The 20,546-nt window shown below is 43.1% G+C and overlaps 1 protein-coding gene across 2 annotated transcripts in view; it reads left to right on the top strand.

Annotated features, from left to right (window-relative positions):
* The window catches only part of man1a1 (mannosidase, alpha, class 1A, member 1), a 117,222-nt gene extending 116,102 nt beyond the window's left edge, over window positions 1-1,120 (top strand). For both annotated transcript variants that reach the window (XM_036549548.1, XM_036549547.1), the window contains one exon: window positions 766-1,120. In XM_036549548.1, coding sequence (XP_036405441.1) covers window positions 766-892 — 127 coding nt within the window. In that variant the 3' untranslated portion in view covers window positions 893-1,120. The remainder of the gene's footprint in view (window positions 1-765) is intronic.
* Window positions 1,121-20,546: the final 19,426 nt, after the last annotated feature.

Genomic DNA, 20,546 nt, shown 5'->3' with positions numbered 1-20,546 from the left:
AGTTTCCAATGCCTTATGTTACCGTGCACGTGATTGCATTTATTTATTTACAGTAGCAAGGCTATTTGTGTGCAGGCATGTTCCGTGCATAAGCACTATGTACTGTAAACAAGCAATTGAAATAGGTGCTCCTTTTTCAGTCGAGCAATTATTGTGAGGAAATTTAATATTATGCTAATTTTTAATGAAAATGACATTTTAAAATGGCACCTGGTATTCCATCCTGTAATCCTCTCCAGCTAAAAGGATAGGTAAGTACAAAGGCAGATTTCCTGGTGAAAACATGTTTTCTGGAACTGTTGGTGGGCCAGTTGGGGGAAGTCTCCACTGTTGAGCAAGTACAGCACCAGTGTTTCGATGTACTGATTGCCGTACCATCTTTCAAGGTCCTTGCTCTCTGTGGGCTTTAAAACCCTGTGCCCATTATTCCAAAGAGTTAATAATGTTGTAAAGAAGAGCTGACTGCTGTGTGCTCCACTATGTTATCTCATATGATTTTCAGACTTTTGCTACAACAGGTAGCTATAATGTCAACACAACTTCCTAACTAAACCAAAGAGAACTGATTTAAATATAAAATGCACTGCAGCAATTTTTCTTGAACACTTTGCCAAGAGCCTGTATTTTGGTGAAGGTTCCCAGGCGTCTTGGATGAAAAAAAAATATAGCCAACTACTGTTAGATGTCTTGCTTTGATTGCTTCAAAGCAGAAGCCTTTGATTTTACTCAAGGAGCTGAGCAGTGACCTTCGCTGTCCGTTTGCAGATACCTGTACCTGCTGTTCTCAGAAGATGACCACCTCCCCTTCGAGCACTGGGTGTTCAACACCGAGGCCCACCCCCTCCCCATCATCAGGAAGGACAACACAGACAAGCCCAGCCCCCTGGAGTAGCCGACCCGGAGCCGGAAACCATATCCACACAGGAACTCTGCCTTCTTAAGCCCCGCCCCCCTCCTCCTTACATCATGCTGTAGTGGGTGGAGCTAGCACGCCCTCTCCTTGTCATGGGCGTCACTATTGACCTCCTTCTCCCCTGCTGGGGTGGAGCTGTACTGGAGTGTTCCTTTGCACAGTCGGGTCTTTTCCTCGACTGACCACTGCACCCCCCCCCCCCCCCCCACCCCCATCCGCACGCCGACCGATGTCGGAGGGCGTGGCCCCCTCCCAAGGATTTCAACCTCCGGAACCTTCCCCCATCCGTAATGTTCAAAAAGAGGTCGACCGTCGACCAGGTTGCCCCACGCGCTCGTCTCATTACCGTCATGCCAACGCAGAGATAGCAGGCCGCATGCTGCCCCCTTCCGGTCCCGCCGTCTCGACCGCGCCATCGTTTCAGAGGCTGTGTGAGACGCAAACTTCCTCTGTGAGGAGAAATAGGACGCTTTTCCGCTGTAAGTTTCGCTGCCGCCAAAAAAGAAGCCATACTGAATCGAAGAGAAAGCTTTATCATTTGGAAGTAGCTGTTTCTGTTCCACTTTTTTGTGTATCTATGTAAAAACATCATTGTGGTTTAAAAGAAATCTTTTGCCTGTGAGATTTGTTTTGTTTCATTGCTTTTGGTGGCTGTTAAATGGTTAATTTAGTAGGATTTTGTCTTAGTATGAAGACATGGGGCTCTGTTTTAATGCTGGTAGCCAGTTTCTCAATAGTTGTATCCAGTAAGATTAAAATAGTGCCTTTAGTCTATAATGATGTAAAAAAATAAGCAGTTTTACAAATGACAATGTTATAATTTATGTTTGTTTGAATTAATGTAGCTTTGAAAGGTTTTCTAAGCTTAAGGATTTGATCACCTGTGCCACACTGCCACCTGCTGGTCATCTCCAGGGCTCACCTCTAGCATCTGAGGGTAGTAAATTAGATGAAGAACCCCGATGAGGAACCCTCCAAAGTTAATGTTATGGGCTTGTTTACAACCGTTCTTCCCTAGAATGTGGGTTGTGCAAAGATCTTAGTTAATCATTTGTATCAGTGTACCATTAATTCATCCAATCAAGGTTCATCAGATCTGTACAATCATTGTCTTTGTTTTGGAACTAACAAAGGAATTTGTGGAAGTTTGTTTGTAGTCCGGTCTGACTAAGACATTATTCAGGAAATTTGGATAATTTTCTGATGTTAATTTATTCTGCGCTTCACATAAAAAGTCTCTGCAGTACCTGACGTTTTCCCTAGGGGGCTGTGTGGAGGAGGATGTTTGTTGATGTGAAGCTAGCGGGAAAGGGGAGAGACAGAAAGGGAGGGGAAAGGGCAGAGCAAATGTAGGAGTCTGTTTTATGGAACGAATGGGTCGTATGAATGTACCATCAAATGTGAAGTGAAATAATTTTGCCTTTGTTTTTTTTTCGTCGCTTTTTTTTTTTTCCAGAAAAGCACAAAACGCTGAAACAATGTGTTGCGGTACAGACGCTATGTGAGGAAAAATGTCTCATAAAGAGGAAAGCACAAGCAGGAATCATCTTACGTAATGAAATGCAATGAAAAGATGCAAGGAAAAGGGAGAACTACATGACCTGTCCTACACTGGATACAATGTAAAATACAGTCTCATATACTGCATAGTGTACTGATGGGCTAAATGATGGCAAATCTTTTGAATTCAGTCCTCCATATTTCTAAACCCTGTGGGCATACAGCACTAGACACACACACACACACACACACACACATACACACAAACACCGCACTCTTCAGAGCTTCATGTGTGGCCCCTGAAGTGAGTGTGGTGAAGGACAAAAAGACATCCATGATGAATTATATTCATGCTATGATGAAAAAGACTATTGTTTTGTCTTAAGAACTACATAAAATGCAGTACAGTGAGAACAAACATGGTGTTTAAACTGGGCACTGCTGAGCAAGGAGTGTTCAGGCTATCCCTGTCACCTCCTCAGAAGCATAGAGCCAGCCCAACTGTGCTATACAGCCATTCCTTCACCTCATGCTTGCATATAAAACTGATTTCACATACATGTAGACATGTCACTGCTTTCATCATATTAAATTAAGTGTTTATTTTTTCATTTTGGAAAGCATTTTCACTGGAGCATGTCGACATCTACACTGGTAAATTCTGGCTCCCGTTCAGGGTCATGGTCACGCCCACTTTACAACTGTACTCAGCAGTAGTGCAGTTCATAAGCTGTATCACACAAAGGACCTCACTTCCTGCAGTGTTACCTGAGAGCCACACTTTGTGGGCGGGGTCTTCGGCACTTCCTGTCTCTTGCGTGGCACTTCTCATTGGTTGGGGGGGTGCTACACCTCCCCTCACATTGTACACTGTTCCTTAATGGCATTTCCTGGTCTTTCACTGAGCAACATATTTAGGCTTTCACCAAAGCAGAACACTAGCCTGCAAATTGTAATTTTAAAATGCTTTGGCTGACTAAGTGTGAGAAATCGGGTTTGATGGACGTTGTTGTTTTTCTGTAAAGGACCTTAAAGTCTCTGTACGGTACTGTGCTGTGGACAGAGGTCAGTTGTTTCTGGGGTTCACAAGCATTCACTGCCGGTCACCCCTCTACGGTCCTCGTGTTGAGATGGCACAGGAGGAGCTTTTTGTTTTCTTTTTCTGTGAAGGATTCTGTGAGACTCCCCTTCGCCTCGCCCTGCGTCGGCCCACCGCCCGGCGCGAAAAGGAAAACGATCACTTTAAACACTGTGACATTCTTTGGACGTGACGCGCTTTCCCGCCGCCATTTTCGCCACACCATGAGAACGTCGTCGGCTGTCGCCGGCTCCTCACTGGCGCGTTTCGGGCTCCTGCATGTTTACTTTCTGACGGGCCCGCCTCTCCGGGCGGCCCGTCAGGCGAACTTTTACAGGGACAGGCAGGTGTGGGAGCCACGCAATCCTCGCCCAGGGAACACCGGGAAGCTTCAGACGCTGTGAAATGTACATTATCCAGTCATTTCCTTGCATCTTTGTTTTAATATGCAGATTTAGAAGACGTGCTGTTTCATTTTAAATTGAAGTTGTGGTTAAATATCGTGTTGACGATCTTGCATTACAATGCCTTTTATTTGTGAATATCTTGTTAATGGTTTTTTGTGAAACAACCTCAAGGTGTAATTGTACTATATTGCTGATAATCATTCCATTGCACATAGTTTATTTTCATTTATATGCAATTAATTTTGTGGGGAATTGTTCTGTTCTGTTTTGTGTTTTTTTCCTTGTTTTTAAAATGTAAATATTCCATTCCGGCAAATATGCCAGTCTACATTTATATAAATCTTATGAACTTATGGAATAAATGATATTAACGAGCAGCAAAATTTTTAATAAACTATATTTGTTACACTTCTATTGTGAATAAAACAAATCTTTTAATACATGTTTATAGTGGTGTGTTCATTTTTTTGTCTTTTGTTCAAGGTGCTGTTCTGTACTGAAAGGTCAGTAGGCTTTGCTGTGCTGCATGTTGTTCTTTATGGAATAAGTTAGCGCACGTGGATTTGACCCTGGGCTCCTCTACTGCGGTGATCAGAATTAAATGAAGAGCTACGCTAAGCCCATCAACAACATTGCAGGGTTAGCGCATCTGAATTAAATGTAGTTTAAGAGGGTAAAGTCCCTCTAATCCTGATCGCTCGTGCTGTCATGACGACCATGGAATGGGATTGATTGGAATTTCTGCTTAATGTACTTAAAACTAGCCTGTTCACCATGCTGTCCAACACGGGTGGTCACAAAAGGCAAAGCCAGGCTACACAGCTGCTTCTGTAAATAGCTGCATTCAGATTTGATTCTGATTGGACTCCCTCCCATGGGAACGTCCAGTTTGTGTGCGCGTTCAGGCATTGTTTTCAGCAAGCAGGGCCCGTTTTGGTAATCCCACGTCTGAGGTGATAAAACCCCTGTTCTGCAGAGCTCAATCAGTACCAAACTCACAAATCAGGCTCTGCTTCCTCTGTCCTTTCACATTCTGCAGGTATCGCTGGCCCACCAGAGTCACATGGGAGCTCGGCATATAACGGAAGACAAAGGAGGGGAAAAAAGAAGACAAAAAAAGTTTCCATTTGAGATTTTATCCGATCAGCTCACACAGGTGACCCACGAATTGGGTTTCCTTGGAAACAGGGAGGTTTATAAGGCCTTGGTGGAAAAACAAGCTGTCGAGCTGAAAGCGATCATTTGTCACGCTGGTCCCATCTGCATTCCAGCGTGCCCTCCCTTCAAAGCAGAGCAGTGAGTAATAGCATTTACTGCAAATCAAAGGCAACAGCCGTGCCTGCAAAAACATGCCATCCTGCAGCAGTCTGCAAATTGGAACTTTTGGGGGTTTCATTGTCTGAGGGGAAACTTGTGCGAGAGGACAATTTACCCAAGTGAGAGTCTCGGAGAAGAAATCAGTTGTTCGTAGGTACTGCAGCTTTTCTGCAAATTTCTCAAGAGACCAGAGCCACTGCCGTGGCAATCAAGTCTCAGGTTAACTTCTGTTGTTAGAATTATTCCTGATAATATGCGTTGCATATGCTTACGTTTATAATAACTAATGTGTTCAGCAGGATATTGTTGTACAGCAGGAGAGGCATCTTAGGTGGAATAGCCTAGAACCTCCCTTAATGACACATGCAGCATATGACATTTATGCAGAAATGAAAATGCTAAAATACATGAAGGTTACTGTATGACAAAAGGTAAAATAATTCCGAAAGTTGTGGGATGCAGGTTGTGGGATTGAGGAAACATTTTATGGTCGTCCTCAAAGTATGTTTATCAGACAATACACAAATATACACATAGCATGGTGGCTATGACCAGATTAAAACATTGCCATTATGTGATTGTAATATAATTATACTTTTACTTAATTATAAAATTCAAAAATCTGTTATTCAATAATCATTCAAACTATGCATATTAAGGGTGGATTACACCCAATTAGTTCTGTTATTTCTTGTCTGTACTATAATAGAACCGTCAGGAGGCCCAGTAGAACATAGATAAGACAGATCAACCACAGCTGGGTTCCAACTCAAGACTGATGCTCACAGCATGCATAATGAAAGGAGCAAGCTTTATTGCCCCATGAGAAGTTGAAAAATAGCTTTGTGTTCTCGAACACGGAGTCTGAGATTGCTGCACGGTGGTGATCCAAGAGTTCTGGGGTCAAAATTATTTTAAGATGCATTAAATTGTTCCTTGGCCAACCACGGTCTCCAGAAAAGATCTCTCTACATCACAACAGTGGACAAGTGAATCATGTTTGAGGCAGAACTTTGTGACAAAAGTTTAGTCTTGAATATGAAGGTTTATAGTTTAGCAACAAATCATATTTGAATTACCTTTTTGTTAGTAATATTATTTTTTTCCTCTTTTTCACCAAAGTTTTTGTAGTCATCAGTTGTACATTAAGCTCATTCCATGGTTATAAGCTCTGAACTTGCAGATGTGTAGGGCAAGGAAAACTGGCCCTGTTCATAGGAGTGGTTCCGGACTATGCACAGTGCTAGCTATACTCACAGTTTTTCAGTACCAGGGACAGCGACAGTCATACTCACAGGAGTGCTGTAGGATCACAGATAGTGGCAGCCCCACTCACAGGCATGGCAGCAGCTGCAGCTCGTCACTGATCACTGCAGCTGCTGCCCGAGGCCTCATCAGCCGGCCTATAAAGACACAGCGAATGCTGAAGTACAGCTGGTGCGTGTCTGCTCCCCTGACGGCTGTATCCGCCTGCTCTGGTTGTGTCTTTCTTGCGTTGACATTTACAGCAGAAAGTTGCTATTTTCAGTTGGAAATAGAATGACCCGAGAGCCGTTTTTATCATTTCTTGGATGGCCGTTTCCTGTCAAGTCACCATTCATGGCACTGTGCCACATCACCGAGTCATAACGTTCAATATAATTGGCTCAGCTAAAAACCGGCCGTGGCATTTGTCTACAATGACCAGCAGCCCACAGCAGCGGAACAAACTGCTTCATTCTGCTGAGCATAGAGGTGGGAAAGTCAGTCAGGGTTTTCTTATCTCCGCACTCTCAGGCACCCTGCGCTTTGTCAGGTGCCTCTGTGCTGCTCAGATGATGTCAGTAGAGTAGCACCTGTCCTTCAATGAGCGCCCACTCCGCTGTGGTGCACTGTGTGACTTGCAGTGCGGAAAATAAGCATTGGCTGTATGCAAGTGTGTCGGAGGCTTGCATTTGTCTCAATCCAGCGCTCCTGGGTGAGTACGGAGGTGAGGCAAGCCAAATGTATTATTGCTGATTACAAAAACAGAGTTCCATAATTGGAGCTGGAGCTAGACTGAACTACAAGAGTTGGTGAGGGAAATGGCAGACCGACAAACACCTTGTATTTACTGGATTTCAAGAGGCAAAATAACTAGGATGAAATGGGTTGGCTCCAGCTTCCTTGGAAGTGCAGCCGAATTTAATTTCACTGTGAAGAAACAAAAGGGCCACTAGGTGGCACATTTAATCCTTTAAAAATTACATTTAGATCTACATTTACAGTTTACATTTTGCCATTTGGCACTAGCCCTTTTACAGAGCGGCTTACAAAAATGCATTTAAAGGTGTTAGGCAATCAGCTGCACAGATACTAAAACATTAATACCATCCTTGAAATGTAGTTCCGTTGTGGGAAACATTGCCAAAATGGGTGGGCGGTCACACCACCAACCTTTTCGGTACTTTCCGTACAGTAATCTTAAACCGTACAACCTTAAACTCCACCGGTTATTATCGCCATAAATCGTTTACAACGGAGCTTATGAAGCCGCAAAAACCTGTGGTGCCACCAGGCGTTCGGCCTTTAGGTTTGAATCGTAATCAGTTTTACAGCTCCAAGCTCATATTTAAAAAGAGGGTTAGGTGTCAATATGTAGAGCCCAGGTGCGTATTGAATATGTGGCTTTTTAATCTGCGATGGAAAATGGACAGTTATTCGGCAATTTGGTAGAGGGGACCCCATCCAACCGCTTGGGGGCAGTCGTAGAACAGGGATGCTCCATATTAAAGAACACCATCAGAACAATTAGCTGTTGTTGTAAATTCCCCCAAAAAGCTTTCTTACTCACCGAGTAAGTGTAATCATTCCACTGTACGTGTTATTTAAAATGTAGGAGTATAGTATTACAATTAATTTAAATTAAAATTAATATTAATATTAATTTAAATTATGTTATATTTCAACAATACAACAGTTTTACTGTGAATTAAGTTGACATTTGTGAACTACCTTTCCATAATTACGGCGTCAGATTTGCGACGCAGAAAGTAAAAATGTTTTTAACATGGATCAGTTCTCCTGAACATGGCACTGACTTTAATATAGAATGAAAGTGTACCCTTTATCAACCTATGAACCTGTCGTTTGCGCAGGTCCCGTACAGAATTGGTCCCCATTAATACAATACATACATTGTGATTAGCAACATTTACATGGGAAGGTAGTGAAGTATAAACGAGCGGGTTTTCATCAGAAGATACTGTCTCATCTACGACGATAGTGCCGATTAGCGAATGGAGTCAAAAGCGGGTGATTATAAAGTCTGTAATGCTAAAATCAGTTTTGAATCAAAAGAACCGAGTCGAGTAATTTCAGATAAGCCCCGAGAATTATCAAAATAAATAACAATTTCCTTCTAATTCCAATATCCGTTAATCGTCAAAACAAATTCTTACCACTGGGTGGCGGTACAACGTAAAGTTGCATTAATATCTCACGACATCACTATTGGTTGAACTTGCTATACACTTTGATTTCTCGGCTTGCAATTACTTGGTGTAAATGGCGAAGCGTGCTTTGCGATATTGTCTCGTATGTATCTGTACTGTTTTTATCTTCTGTCGGCATGAACAGGACATTCTAGGTAATTCTACCATTGCAGGGAGACTGGGTTTGAATCAAGAGAGGCCATGCAATCTTTAAAAAAGGCTTCTGACCCTCACACAGAACGTGAAATTCTTGTTCAGTTTGCCTTAAGATTATAGTGACAGCAGGCAGTAGCACAATCTAGATGGGCTTTGAACCCAGAGGTTGCGGGTTTGGTTCCCAGATGGGGCAGTTCCCATTGGTCCCATGCACATGGTACTTCACTCAAGTTCTTTCAGTAAATATCCAACAGTATACATTAACAGGTAATATGTAAACTGTGAGCTAACCAGGTTGCCCTAGATAACAGTGTCTCGCAAACGAGTAAATAATGTAAGCTGTAGACGGTGCGTAAGGCCCCATGCAGTGGTTTTGTGCTCTGTCAAGGGGATGCGTGTGACACCGAGGCTGTACCCTGTCTTGGTAATGCAGATAAACTCCAAACCTGATGTACGCATCCTCCAGGCTTGGGCCCTGTGTAACATGCAGTGCGCAGAGCCAAGCAGTTCAGTGAAATAGAACTCCTCCTCCCCCCACCACCACCTTCCTCTCTGTCCCCCCTACCTGCGCTGGGTGCCACCTCTCATTACCGGGGTGCCCGTCATTGCCTTGTTCATCGCTGTTTTGGCAACAATAACACATTCCACGTCAAACATTTTCCAGCTCGAGAAAGGATTAATGGCCAGTGACACCCACAGGTTGTTTGCACAAACAGGGGTTTGTAATCTGCAGTGGACAGGGATTCATCATTTCACTGCCATCCTGCACTCCTTGTTCTTTTTGATCTGGCAGATGTACACTTGATGAAAAGGCTCCCGCATTGTTGTTTCTTTCTCACTGTTAATTACCCAGTCACATTAACAAGACATTTAATTTGTTTATCATATGAATCCAAGCATAATTATATCTGCTATTCGAATTAAGTCATAGTCTATGAGCACAGTGAACCATTAAACATTACATCAGCCTCACTGAGCTGGAAGTCTCAGCTACTACCCTGAGCTGGTTCAGCCTCTCTCAACAGGTGTGCTACACGGTTCTGTCCATGGGTCGGTGCTGGTTTTCCTTTTACAGCAGATCCCTTGAGCACTTCATAGACTCTCATAGGATCTCATACTCCGTTCACCATCTGTAGACCCAACACTTAGATGTTGCTTGCTTTGATCCATCCTGCTCTCCGAGGGATGCAGAGGTTGGAAAAAGCAGACTCCACGTCTGTCATTAGCTTGGACTGTATCATTAGCTCTCAGGCAATAAGAGATTTAGTTACATTTTTAGCAATTACCGTGTAATTACCTTTACCTGTTGTTTAGTAATTTGTATTGAAAAAATATATTTTGCACTTTCAGTACTTGTACCTACCTATTTGCAATTACCCTGCATATTTAGGTTTAGGTTATCTTTATTATCCCACTAGGGGAGCTCTACCAACTAAAATGAACCATATTACATTATAAAAAGGTAAAATATCATCATCAGAAAATATGAACCATACAGTAATTTGTAGTTAATGATAACTATATTTTAATGAATTTTATAATTAACTTTCTATTTTTTTTTTTAAATAATCCTTCTAGAGAGTAAAATGTTTCAGGGTTTAAAATAGATTTTAAATTGTTAAATGAATCTCATATAACTGTAGGTAATACATTTAAAAATGTCATGAAGGCATTTGCCCTAATATGTATCAAGTGTCAGTCCCACCCAGTGTTTGTAATGGATCCCACAGTCAATCTCGTGCCTGAGATCTGATGAGCAGTGCCAAAGATACCATCTGCCCATTTTGGCACTGGAAACATGTTCTCCTTTCATCCAGCAGGGGGTGCTACACCAGAAATGGTTTCAACGATTAAACACCAGGGGCACGCCTCTAATCTGAATAACACCAGCATGCAGCTGCTGGATAGATAGGGATTGTGGGGGTATTATGGAGGATTAACAACCGTCTTGCAATTGCTACTGGTGGTACTCCAAAAGTGTCGCTTTTTATTTGTGAAATGGGCTGTCAATTGCTTTTTGTTAAGTGGACGTAGAAAGTCAAGAGTTAGTCACACATACGATGATGTTTCTATGTGTGAGATGATGTGTACTTTGTGCTAATGCAGTACTGCTCTCAAACAAGGCCGGTAATATTAAACCAGGAGATTAATGAGAGAGCCTGTGTGACTAGTAATCAAGGGCAAAAATGCACTGCAGCTGCAAATCCTAATAAATATTACATTTTGGAAGATTTACTTTGCAAACATCATATTTCCATTTTTCCTCAACTGGGAATGCCCCATACACCAAGGTCTTTGCTAAAGCCCTGTATTTATCACTAGGTCAGCAGAGAAGTGCACTGGGGGATTTATCCGGCTGTAGCCTGTTCATTTTCACAGTAAATTGTCTGATGTGCAACAGCTAGGCTAACTATGAAATGTAATATATTACCATTTCATGGTATGCAAGGCAAACAACAGCACAAGAAATACCCATTGAAGGACAGCTAAGGTGCAATTCACTTGTTTGTAATTAATGCATTTAACACATTATCCACATATTTTAGCATGATATGACAGCATTTTATATTGGTTTGAATGAGTTTCTCCTGAAGGCTTTGACCATCACAAATAATAGATGCATATCTCAGTGATTCACACAAACAATGTGTGCTGCAGTTTTCGTATCCAGACCCAGCTCATCCACCTTATCTTCCAATTCTCCATCTGAGCTGTACGGCACGCCTCAGCTGCATTCGGTCCTTGTGATGCGGCGTTTGTTTTGGATGAGAGCGGACCGCTTTCCCCCAGCGCTCCCAGCGGAGGTGATGTCTTGTGGCAGGGCTAGTATGTAGGGAAACGATATACAACCCAGAACAATGGTGTGAAATATTTCCACTCTCTCGTAAGGGCCCGGCCGTGAGAGGCAGAACCGGCCCTGCCGCTCCAGAGGGTTTTGGACACGATAATGGAGTTTGGTGAAGGAAACAGGGAGATAAACAGACGCCTCGGTACAGCAATGGTGGGGGGAAAGGCCCAGATCAGATTAATGCGGAAAATAACCCTTTCAGAGGAGGCAGCGTTTCCATAGACTGACTGCAAGGGCTGTAAATACAGGTATGGAAGTAATTGTCTGCGCCCATTTCAGTCCTGTTCCTTCTGTTATCACCTGCCGTAGATCAATGTCATTTTAGCATGTCCTTCCGCATCTCTTCCCCCAGACATGTCCTACACTAACTCTCCCCCTCCCCCCAATTCCCATAATGCCATTCACTCCCACACCAATCAGCTTGAACTGCGGACTCCCGTCCCTGGTGACGCACGCTAGTTTACTCGCCACTGCCTGTTAACATCACTGTCACCGCGCACCTCCCCACGGCCACAGAGCTGTCATCCCACAAGAGGTTAAACACCACAATGTGAAAAGCATGCTGGGAATTGTGTCACTCGTTCGGCTGCTGGTGCTCTGATAAACATTCTCTCATGAAACAGCAAAGAAAGCTATTTACATGAATTCATCTCTTTTTTCAGCTTAGATATATAAATGTAAACCAGGAATACATCACAAGCAACCTGAGCATAATGCTAATCTGACAGTAATTGCCTCTTGGTAATTGAGCGTTTTCAACATTGCTCCAAAGTATGTCGACTGACAGCTTTGATTAAACTCAAAGCGTTTTAAGACAACGTGTCATACAGTTTACAAAAAGACCATTAGAGCAAGCTGTTATGCTCATATTTTGGTAATTAATTTGAACACAGATGCTCATCAGACATTTTGTTCTGATCATACCTTCAAGGATTTTTTTTTTGAAGAGGAGAATATGCAGCTCAATAACACGTGCTTACATAAATGAGCCGGGAGAGCCAGCTGACCTCAGACATGCAGACAGTCCTGGACACAGCGGCAGCTGCAAGCAGCATCAAACCCACCCCTGCCTGGACTTCCCCAGACTGCACAGGTCACTGAGTGCTTCACACTCATCTCCGTGCACTTCCTGAAGATACACTTCCACAGAGGCCCCTTTCATTATGGCACTGAAGAAAGCCTTCTGAGAGAAAGAGAAAGAGAAAACTGTACTGCTTTGGAAAAAATAATAAAGTACTACTACTGAATAACACATCTCCCTTCAAATTGAACAAAACAGCGAGATGCATTGCTCTCTCCGTCCAACAGCACAGAGATAACTTAAGGCCTAACCAAGATTCAAAAGCTCATGTTTAAGGTTTTGAGCAATAAAATAAGCACCCCCACCCCTTCTTCAGAGTCCACTACAGTAGTGTGCTGTAGTGGAAACAAGCAGGACTAGCAACGAAAAGCTTGATGGTTCAATTCCCTGATGGGGCACTGCTGTTATACCCTTGGGCAAGTTATTTAGCCCACAATTTCCTCAGTAAATACCCAGCTATCTAAATGGATAAAACTGTAACCTGTATAAGTTTCCCTGAATAAAGGCATCTGCTAAATGACACCAATGTAATGTAATGTAGTCCAAAATGAACAGGCACGGAGATGTAAAACAAACACACGCCCAAATAAAAACTTCAAAACACTTCAGTTTTAGAGGATATAGTTCGTCATCAGGGAGGACGGAACCCATATGGTCAGGAAGTTCTCCTCCTTCACAGCAGTGGAAACGCACCATGCTGTAATCAGCTCCATCAGTGGAGACAGTATTACTGATGATGATTGAGACTTTGGAAAAAGAGGGGGGTTGTTCGCCCTTGATATGATGCAAGACAGCATCCATCATCAAGGCCCAGTGTGACTGGATCTGCGCTGGGCACTCTAGCAGAGAGGAAAACCCGCTTAAGCAGCCAGAAGCGAAGGCTCCACTCAGAGGACTCGAGGGACAAGAGGGCTTCTGCTTGGCTGCCATGTCTCCTCCCCCGGGGACAGGGTGTGGTCAGAGAGCCTGCACTGCTATATTACCGACAGGGCCCCTTCTCACCTCTTTTGTACATTTTTAGTATTGACCTGGGTATCGTAACACTGTTAATATGACGACAGTTCCTCAGATGTGGTCTGTTTCTGTATGTACTGCTGTTATGGGACCTTATTACATGCCCTAATGTCCCTGTGCTTTGCAAGTCATTCTGGAGAAGTCTACCAAATATATGTATATGTGAGTACAGGGCCCACTCTCCCTAACACAAGGAGCAACAAGGCACCTGTAATAACTCTATACTGTGAATCTAATGCCGTGCTTTGGGAGTATGGCTTGGGATGCTGTGTCCACTTAGGTCTGCGGAGCAAGATGGAAAAAAAATGCCAGCCAGTGCACTGTGGTTAATGGCTGGCTCCGTGTCACAGGGGAACTTCCCCCTGTTATCCGGACCGTGAGTAATCATATGAAACAGACCTATGTACTGTGAAGAGGCTCTGTAAGGACACACTGGCACAGCCACGGGTTCAGACAAAAGGAAGAGAGATGACGGCTCCAATCCTGTCACGTTAAAACGACATGCGGCTTAATCCCAGAAAACTCGAAACTAGGTGAGAAAAGGCATCCGTGGCGCACGACTTGCCCTCCTCAGAGACGGAGGGGTTTTCAATAAATAAAATCCACAGGCGCAAACATTCATTTTAACCGGGATCGAAAATCTTTCTTTTTCCACAACCATATATACTTCATATTTGTCAGATACAAACTACATACCATACCAAAGCCCATACAATGACCATATGGCAGTCAACTAAAACTGATTTGGGCAATTTTGTGTTGCATGATACATTCATAATACTTTATTAAGCGTTGTTCTCCAGAGCCTGAGTGTCCTATTGGAGCAGCATGGCTTATGTACAGCTTGCTGTGCTGTATTAGATCATGATGAAAATATTAGTGCTTTAACAGACGCCAAAGCCAAGCAATTGCTCTCAGACAACTGAATTTGTCTGGCAGGTCTATAAGAATTTTTGCTTCCACATAAAAAAAAAAAAAACTGAATTGAAGTGAAAAGTGAAATGGTATCACATCTGTTGATGCTGTTAAAACTCCCTATAGAAATGTTTACACATTCACAACAATATTTTAGTAATTCAGTACATCCATGTTTCCCAGGCCTGGTCCTGGGGACACAGTGTTGGCTTTTGTTCCAGATGAGCTCTCGGCCAATTAAGTTTGATTGAGCTGATCATCGAACTCTGATCTGGACCTGAGAATTTTGCTGCAGGGTCTTGGATAAATACGGGTGATTGGAAATCTATTTGTTCTACCAGAAGGACACAAATTAAGGTGATTTTGTCAATTTCAAGTTGTTGAATTTGTTTTAGCACCTCAAACAAATTGGTAATACAGACAGGCCCTTTACCAGATACAGGTTCTTCCCTAAAAATAGTTGTACAATGTGTCCTAGAACAAGTTAATTGCATAACTAATTAAGCTTCATTGAGACAGCTGCATTTAATTTGTTCAAAGCCAAGATTGGAACAAAATCTGAATGAACAATTTTATCTTCGCATTATCATAAATATTCCTCCAGAAGCGCATTATTCTCACAAAGAATGTCTGGCAGATTGATGTAGATGCAAAAACAAAATCAGTATTAACAGCACAATATATTCTACTTCACTGAGAGATGTGTCCCCACCAGAGCTGATAAACACAGAAATTCACTCTAGGTGCTGCCACAGCAATATAAAGTAAACATTCAAAACATTTTTTGGCAAACCGTTCTTGTTGAAACTATTACAACCCAGTATGCGTCTCTGGGATGTCCTTGATCTCTTAGCAAACACTTGCATTTCCTGTGATACTGGAGCAATGTTTAAATTCAAAGGGACTCTGCATGCATTTCAAAAGAAATTTGATGATAAAGAAGACTTTGTAGGCAACGTTTGTGACTGTGGGGGAAAATTGTTTCATTTTTAAAAGCCTTGGTGTGGGCCGTGTTTGCTCTTGAAGAAGAAACATTTCAGGAAATTTTCCAGGTTTGGGGGCTGCTGTGTAAGTGTATGGCACACAGATTAAAAAAAAAAATTAAATATTTATGCAGATTTGTCTGCCACTCTGAGGGGATCCTTATCGACTTATTGAAATTAAAGGCAGATATCATTAATCTCCACACTGTGCTGTCCCTGCCGCGAGTCCTCTTTCTGACAAGCAACCGTCACTCAGTAGCAAAGCGACGCAAACGACCAAGGGAGTTCAGCTAATCCAAAGGACTCTCGCTTCCTCTCGGGAAGGTGTTTGTTTTGGCTCTACCGGTGTTCAGAGCCGGTAAGAATGGAATTATTTTTGCTTCGTGACTCAGGGCTCTGAGACGAAAATGTCGACACGATGGTGGCACAGAGATGACTGATTCAACAACAGGCACTGAGGGAGGAAACACGCGGCAGAACAAGACCAAATCCAACACCACAGGGGCACTGCTAAAATAGTGGGCCTGCTTTCTGCGGTGAAAAGCCATCTGAAAGATAAAAACGACCCAGTGATCTGCCTCAGTAGTCATTCAGATGAATGACATGAAGCAGTAATAGCAATGTGTCATCACATTAACAGCCCTGGTTCCTGTAATGGTGAATGATCACAAGGAATTCAGCATCTACGTCATGTGTCAGTGTGATCTCTGGGCAATGCAAATTCCAATGTTCAGAGCTGGAAGATGGGTTTTCGCAGCTGTGGTGTGGAAAAACACAGGTGTGTATATCCCGAGGGAAAATTTACAAAGAGTGGGGGGGTGGGGATTCATTCATTTGGATAGAATGGATCTCAGATGCATACCTGTATACAGCACTTCACAGATTCACTGATCGTTAAACCAGATAAATGGATTCATACCTGGAAAAGACAATTGGTTTCATCCATCTATATGCTGTGGCAGACAGACTGGTGCATTTGCTCTCAAGTAAGAAGCTTTATAAAGCTCCTTGTCTAACCTCATGTCCGTGAACAAGGAGACTGTTCACACCTCACTTTACTTTCTCTGTTGATACTGTGACCTTTAAGGCCAGCTGCTACACTTTCACAGGCCCATTGCCTAGCAACTCAGATCAGCACAAAACAAATCTGAATGCTCTGTTTTCTTTTCTTCTGGGCAGACAGAGTTGCTTTTATGTCAAAATGCCCTTTCCAACTGCAGTACTCAACTCAGTACTCTCGACTCAACTCACCATGACAGCATTTGCAATCAGGGCTAAAAGTCACATATGTTTGGAAGGTGTGTGATATTTTTGTGCAGTATATTAACCATGATTGTGAAAAATGATGCTGATGATCAGCGCCGTCATTAGCATGATGATTACAACTGTTGGGATGATTACATTTTAGATGATTGACTTACAAGGAAAGTATTCCTGACTTTTCCAGTCACGTACTAAGCTTCCATCATTGCAATCAACAGACCTACAGCATTCAATGGCATATATATTCTATAAGGGGTTCTATCAATTTACAGAATTAAATGTAAGCTGCTTATTTCCTGTCCAGGCCCTGTCTTGATAAACTTATCTGAGTCATCATAATCCAGGCTCTATTGTAATGAAATATTGGTTTTGCCCTGATGTTACCACTGGAACCACAAGCGCAATATAGGCATTAAATTATATATAGCACAAGTCAATCAATGAGAATGGATAACATTGCAAACATTGATAATAATTACAAAAGAAAGTAATTTATATCTATCAGGACAATTTTAATCTAATCTGCTGTTCGTGAATTGCTTGCTTCTCTATGTGACATAAAAGATGCTTGAAATAACTAAATATTTTACAAGGAAATACAGTAAAGCTTTCTAAATTCTCACTCACTCTCGCTTTTGCTGTTGGTATAAAATATACAACCAGATTGCAAACTAAAAAAAAACCTGCTTTGAGACACTAGGGAAACAAATGCAGAAAAAAATCACCAGACTGAACAAATCCTGCAGTAAATTTCACAGATGACCTTGGCACTGAATGAATAAGATTCCAATCAAATCATTTCCTACATATAGTCATACCGTGTGCTCGCCTGTTACCTACCTGACATTACCTTTGTTAACTTATCAAGTACTGCGGTGCAGAATAAACGATGCAGTCTGGCCCCTCTGTGTCTCATTTGTAGGAAAGAAAAAGAAATACACGGATCCTCCTGAAAATAAGGTGCTTTGTGAGTGAAAGGCATCATGTGCAGATCACCCAAGTGTCAAGCGGATACGTGGCGGTGCAGACGGAAACACAGAATGAGAAGGGCTGCATATGGGGACACTTCCCCTTGGTGCTTCAAAGAGACAGGCGGTGTCAAACTGATCCTGGAGCAGTAGGCAGTGTTATTGTTACTTACAGCACATCTTATTTTACTTCCCTCTCTTGCAGCCTATATACAGCTCATGCAGCAAGTTCTGCTCAGTAATTACGCAGAACATTAATTCTTCACTCATGTCATGTGACCGAACAGCCAATGCAGACACTGTTGAGTCATTTCGCTCCATCTCATGTCTGTCTGTTCAGCCTTCGGTCTTTGCAAATATGCATCAGTTTCAGAATAATGGATGGGAATGGGACTCTCTGTGCCCATGTGATTGTGCTTGTGTGCGTTTGCGTGTACGGGAAAAACCTTTCCCATCTGTAAGGGTCCTTATTTGAGGATAATGACGGTAGGCAGTCCTTCATTTCCTGTTCGAGAGGCAATCCATTTCACACGTTCCATTTTCCCCCCGCACGTCTCCTCCCGTGCCAGATTCCGGCAGTCGCCCGTATCCAGCGGCGAGCCCGGGGGGGTGCGGGGAACGTGCGAGCGCTTCTGCCGGCCCACATTTGCAGCGGGGGCCTCGCAGGTCCGCTAATGCGGCAGCTAAACAGTGCGTCTCTGGAACGCGTTCCACAAGAGGGGCCTCTGTCGGTGCTAGCTGCTGCATAATTCATCTGCAGCCAGTTAAATGAGGATGTGCCCTATTTACAAATGATCCCAAATCAGGCGCTGCCGTGCAACGCCTTCGTTCGCCCCCCCTCCCACGTACGTCGGGTCAGTTCCCCATCCCTCCAGGGACCTGCTGATAACTGGATTCAAAGAGCAGGATCTGCAACACGCCTCCATTCTTCGGTCCTGTCATTCCTTATCATGTTTACTTTTGTCTCACTTCCCACGTCTCCTGTCCCACGTGAGTTCTCGCTGTTCGTTTTACCCCATTCCAAAGCCGGTTCCCTTCTCTCATGGGGGATGGGGGGTGGGGGGGTGGGATGGAGTGGATAAAGCAGTGTGTTTTCCAGGGTCCGGCACACTACTGCCGGAATTCTTTAAGTATATAATGAAAAACGCACCCCTAACAGATGTAAGCCTGTCTCCCTTGTCTCTCTGGTTCTACCTGTCTCCCTCTCCCTGTGGCTCATGTAATTACATGGATATTTATGTAGACCAGCTGAATGAACAAAGACACTATGGGGAGGTTTAAAATATGATGGCATCCCTCCACAATATGAACAGTACCGAGCCGTGCAGCCAAGGACATTGAGTGGGAAGGAAACGTTTGCAAACCCTGCAGCACTCCTGGGATGCGGAGCCGAGAGAAAGGTGATAAAACGTGAGCTATTCATGAGGAACTGATTGTAGAGAGTCGTGCTTGGCAAAAACCTAACCAATCATTGCCGGTGCCGGTGGTAACAACCATTACCAAGCATGTCATACTATTCCAAGCCATTTTTAGTTCAACAGTCACTCCTCTTCAGGATCTGGTACTTTCAAGATCAAGATATTTTTTCTGCTGTACATACATATATGTACATATATATATATATATTCATTCTTATCCCAGGCCTGATTCAAATGGCTCCCAGTCAGCAGAGTTATGCCCTTAATGTCTGATAATTTCCAGTCCACAGCAACTGTATTTAAATATTGATGTAGCATGCTGAATTATATTGAACCTGAACGCTACACAGAGGTAGAACAGCTCCTTGCAAGGACAGTACCTTACAGAAATGATAGAACACAGGACAATTTTAGAGTTATTCTTTAAAAGGTCTTCAGGCGCATCACTCTCTTCAGTCTAAACTAGAGGAAGACATTCTCCCACCTCTGTGTCCCTGAGAGAGTGGTGTTGGCAGAGGGCTAGGGCATTAATCTCTGACAGCCTTGACCAGACGACATGGGAGGCCCCCCCCTGTAAAGTCATGAGGACTGCCCAGGGACAATTAGTACTGTTTTCATCATTGGTTTGAACACACTGAAACAGTCTCATACAATGCACTCACCCTGAGTGAGGAGTGATCTGATCCTGTGTAAACTTATTTGCAAAACTTACAGCAAAAATAAACAGTGGGACTGTGGACAAGCTCCTGTTGTTCGGAGGAAGCGGTGCAACCCTTTACTGCTGTTTACTTGTTTTAAAAAAGAATTTAGTGGAGTCACCTTTTATCTAGGCAAGTTTTCAGAAAATATCTGGCTAGCTTATCAATGAATCATTTTGACAACTGCACTAGCAGGGGACCGCAGCTGTAGTCTTAACCGATTTACCAAAAGAAGGGAGAAAAATATCAGTGGCAAGTTCATTTAATTCAGACCACAGCTCAACTTTGAAATGAAAGTTTAAAGAAACTAACAATGATATATACGCATGTATTTTAACTGCGACAAGTTAGATGTCCAAAAAACTGATTTTGAATAATCTCACAGCCTCACCACCGCCGCGAGGAAATGTTTGCGGGCAGGTGCATCGGATCAGTCCCGCTGCGAGCACCATGCGTCGCATCCAAGAATATCCGATCGCATCAAAGGAGCAGCGAGAGAGGGAGCAGGGCCGAGCGGAACTGACGACACTGACAG

Source organism: Megalops cyprinoides, chromosome 17, assembly GCF_013368585.1.
Source record: "Megalops cyprinoides isolate fMegCyp1 chromosome 17, fMegCyp1.pri, whole genome shotgun sequence".
NCBI lineage: Eukaryota > Metazoa > Chordata > Actinopteri > Elopiformes > Megalopidae > Megalops > Megalops cyprinoides.
The sequence above is the reverse complement of the archived record's forward strand: the minus strand, read 5'-3'. Positions and strand labels throughout refer to the sequence as shown.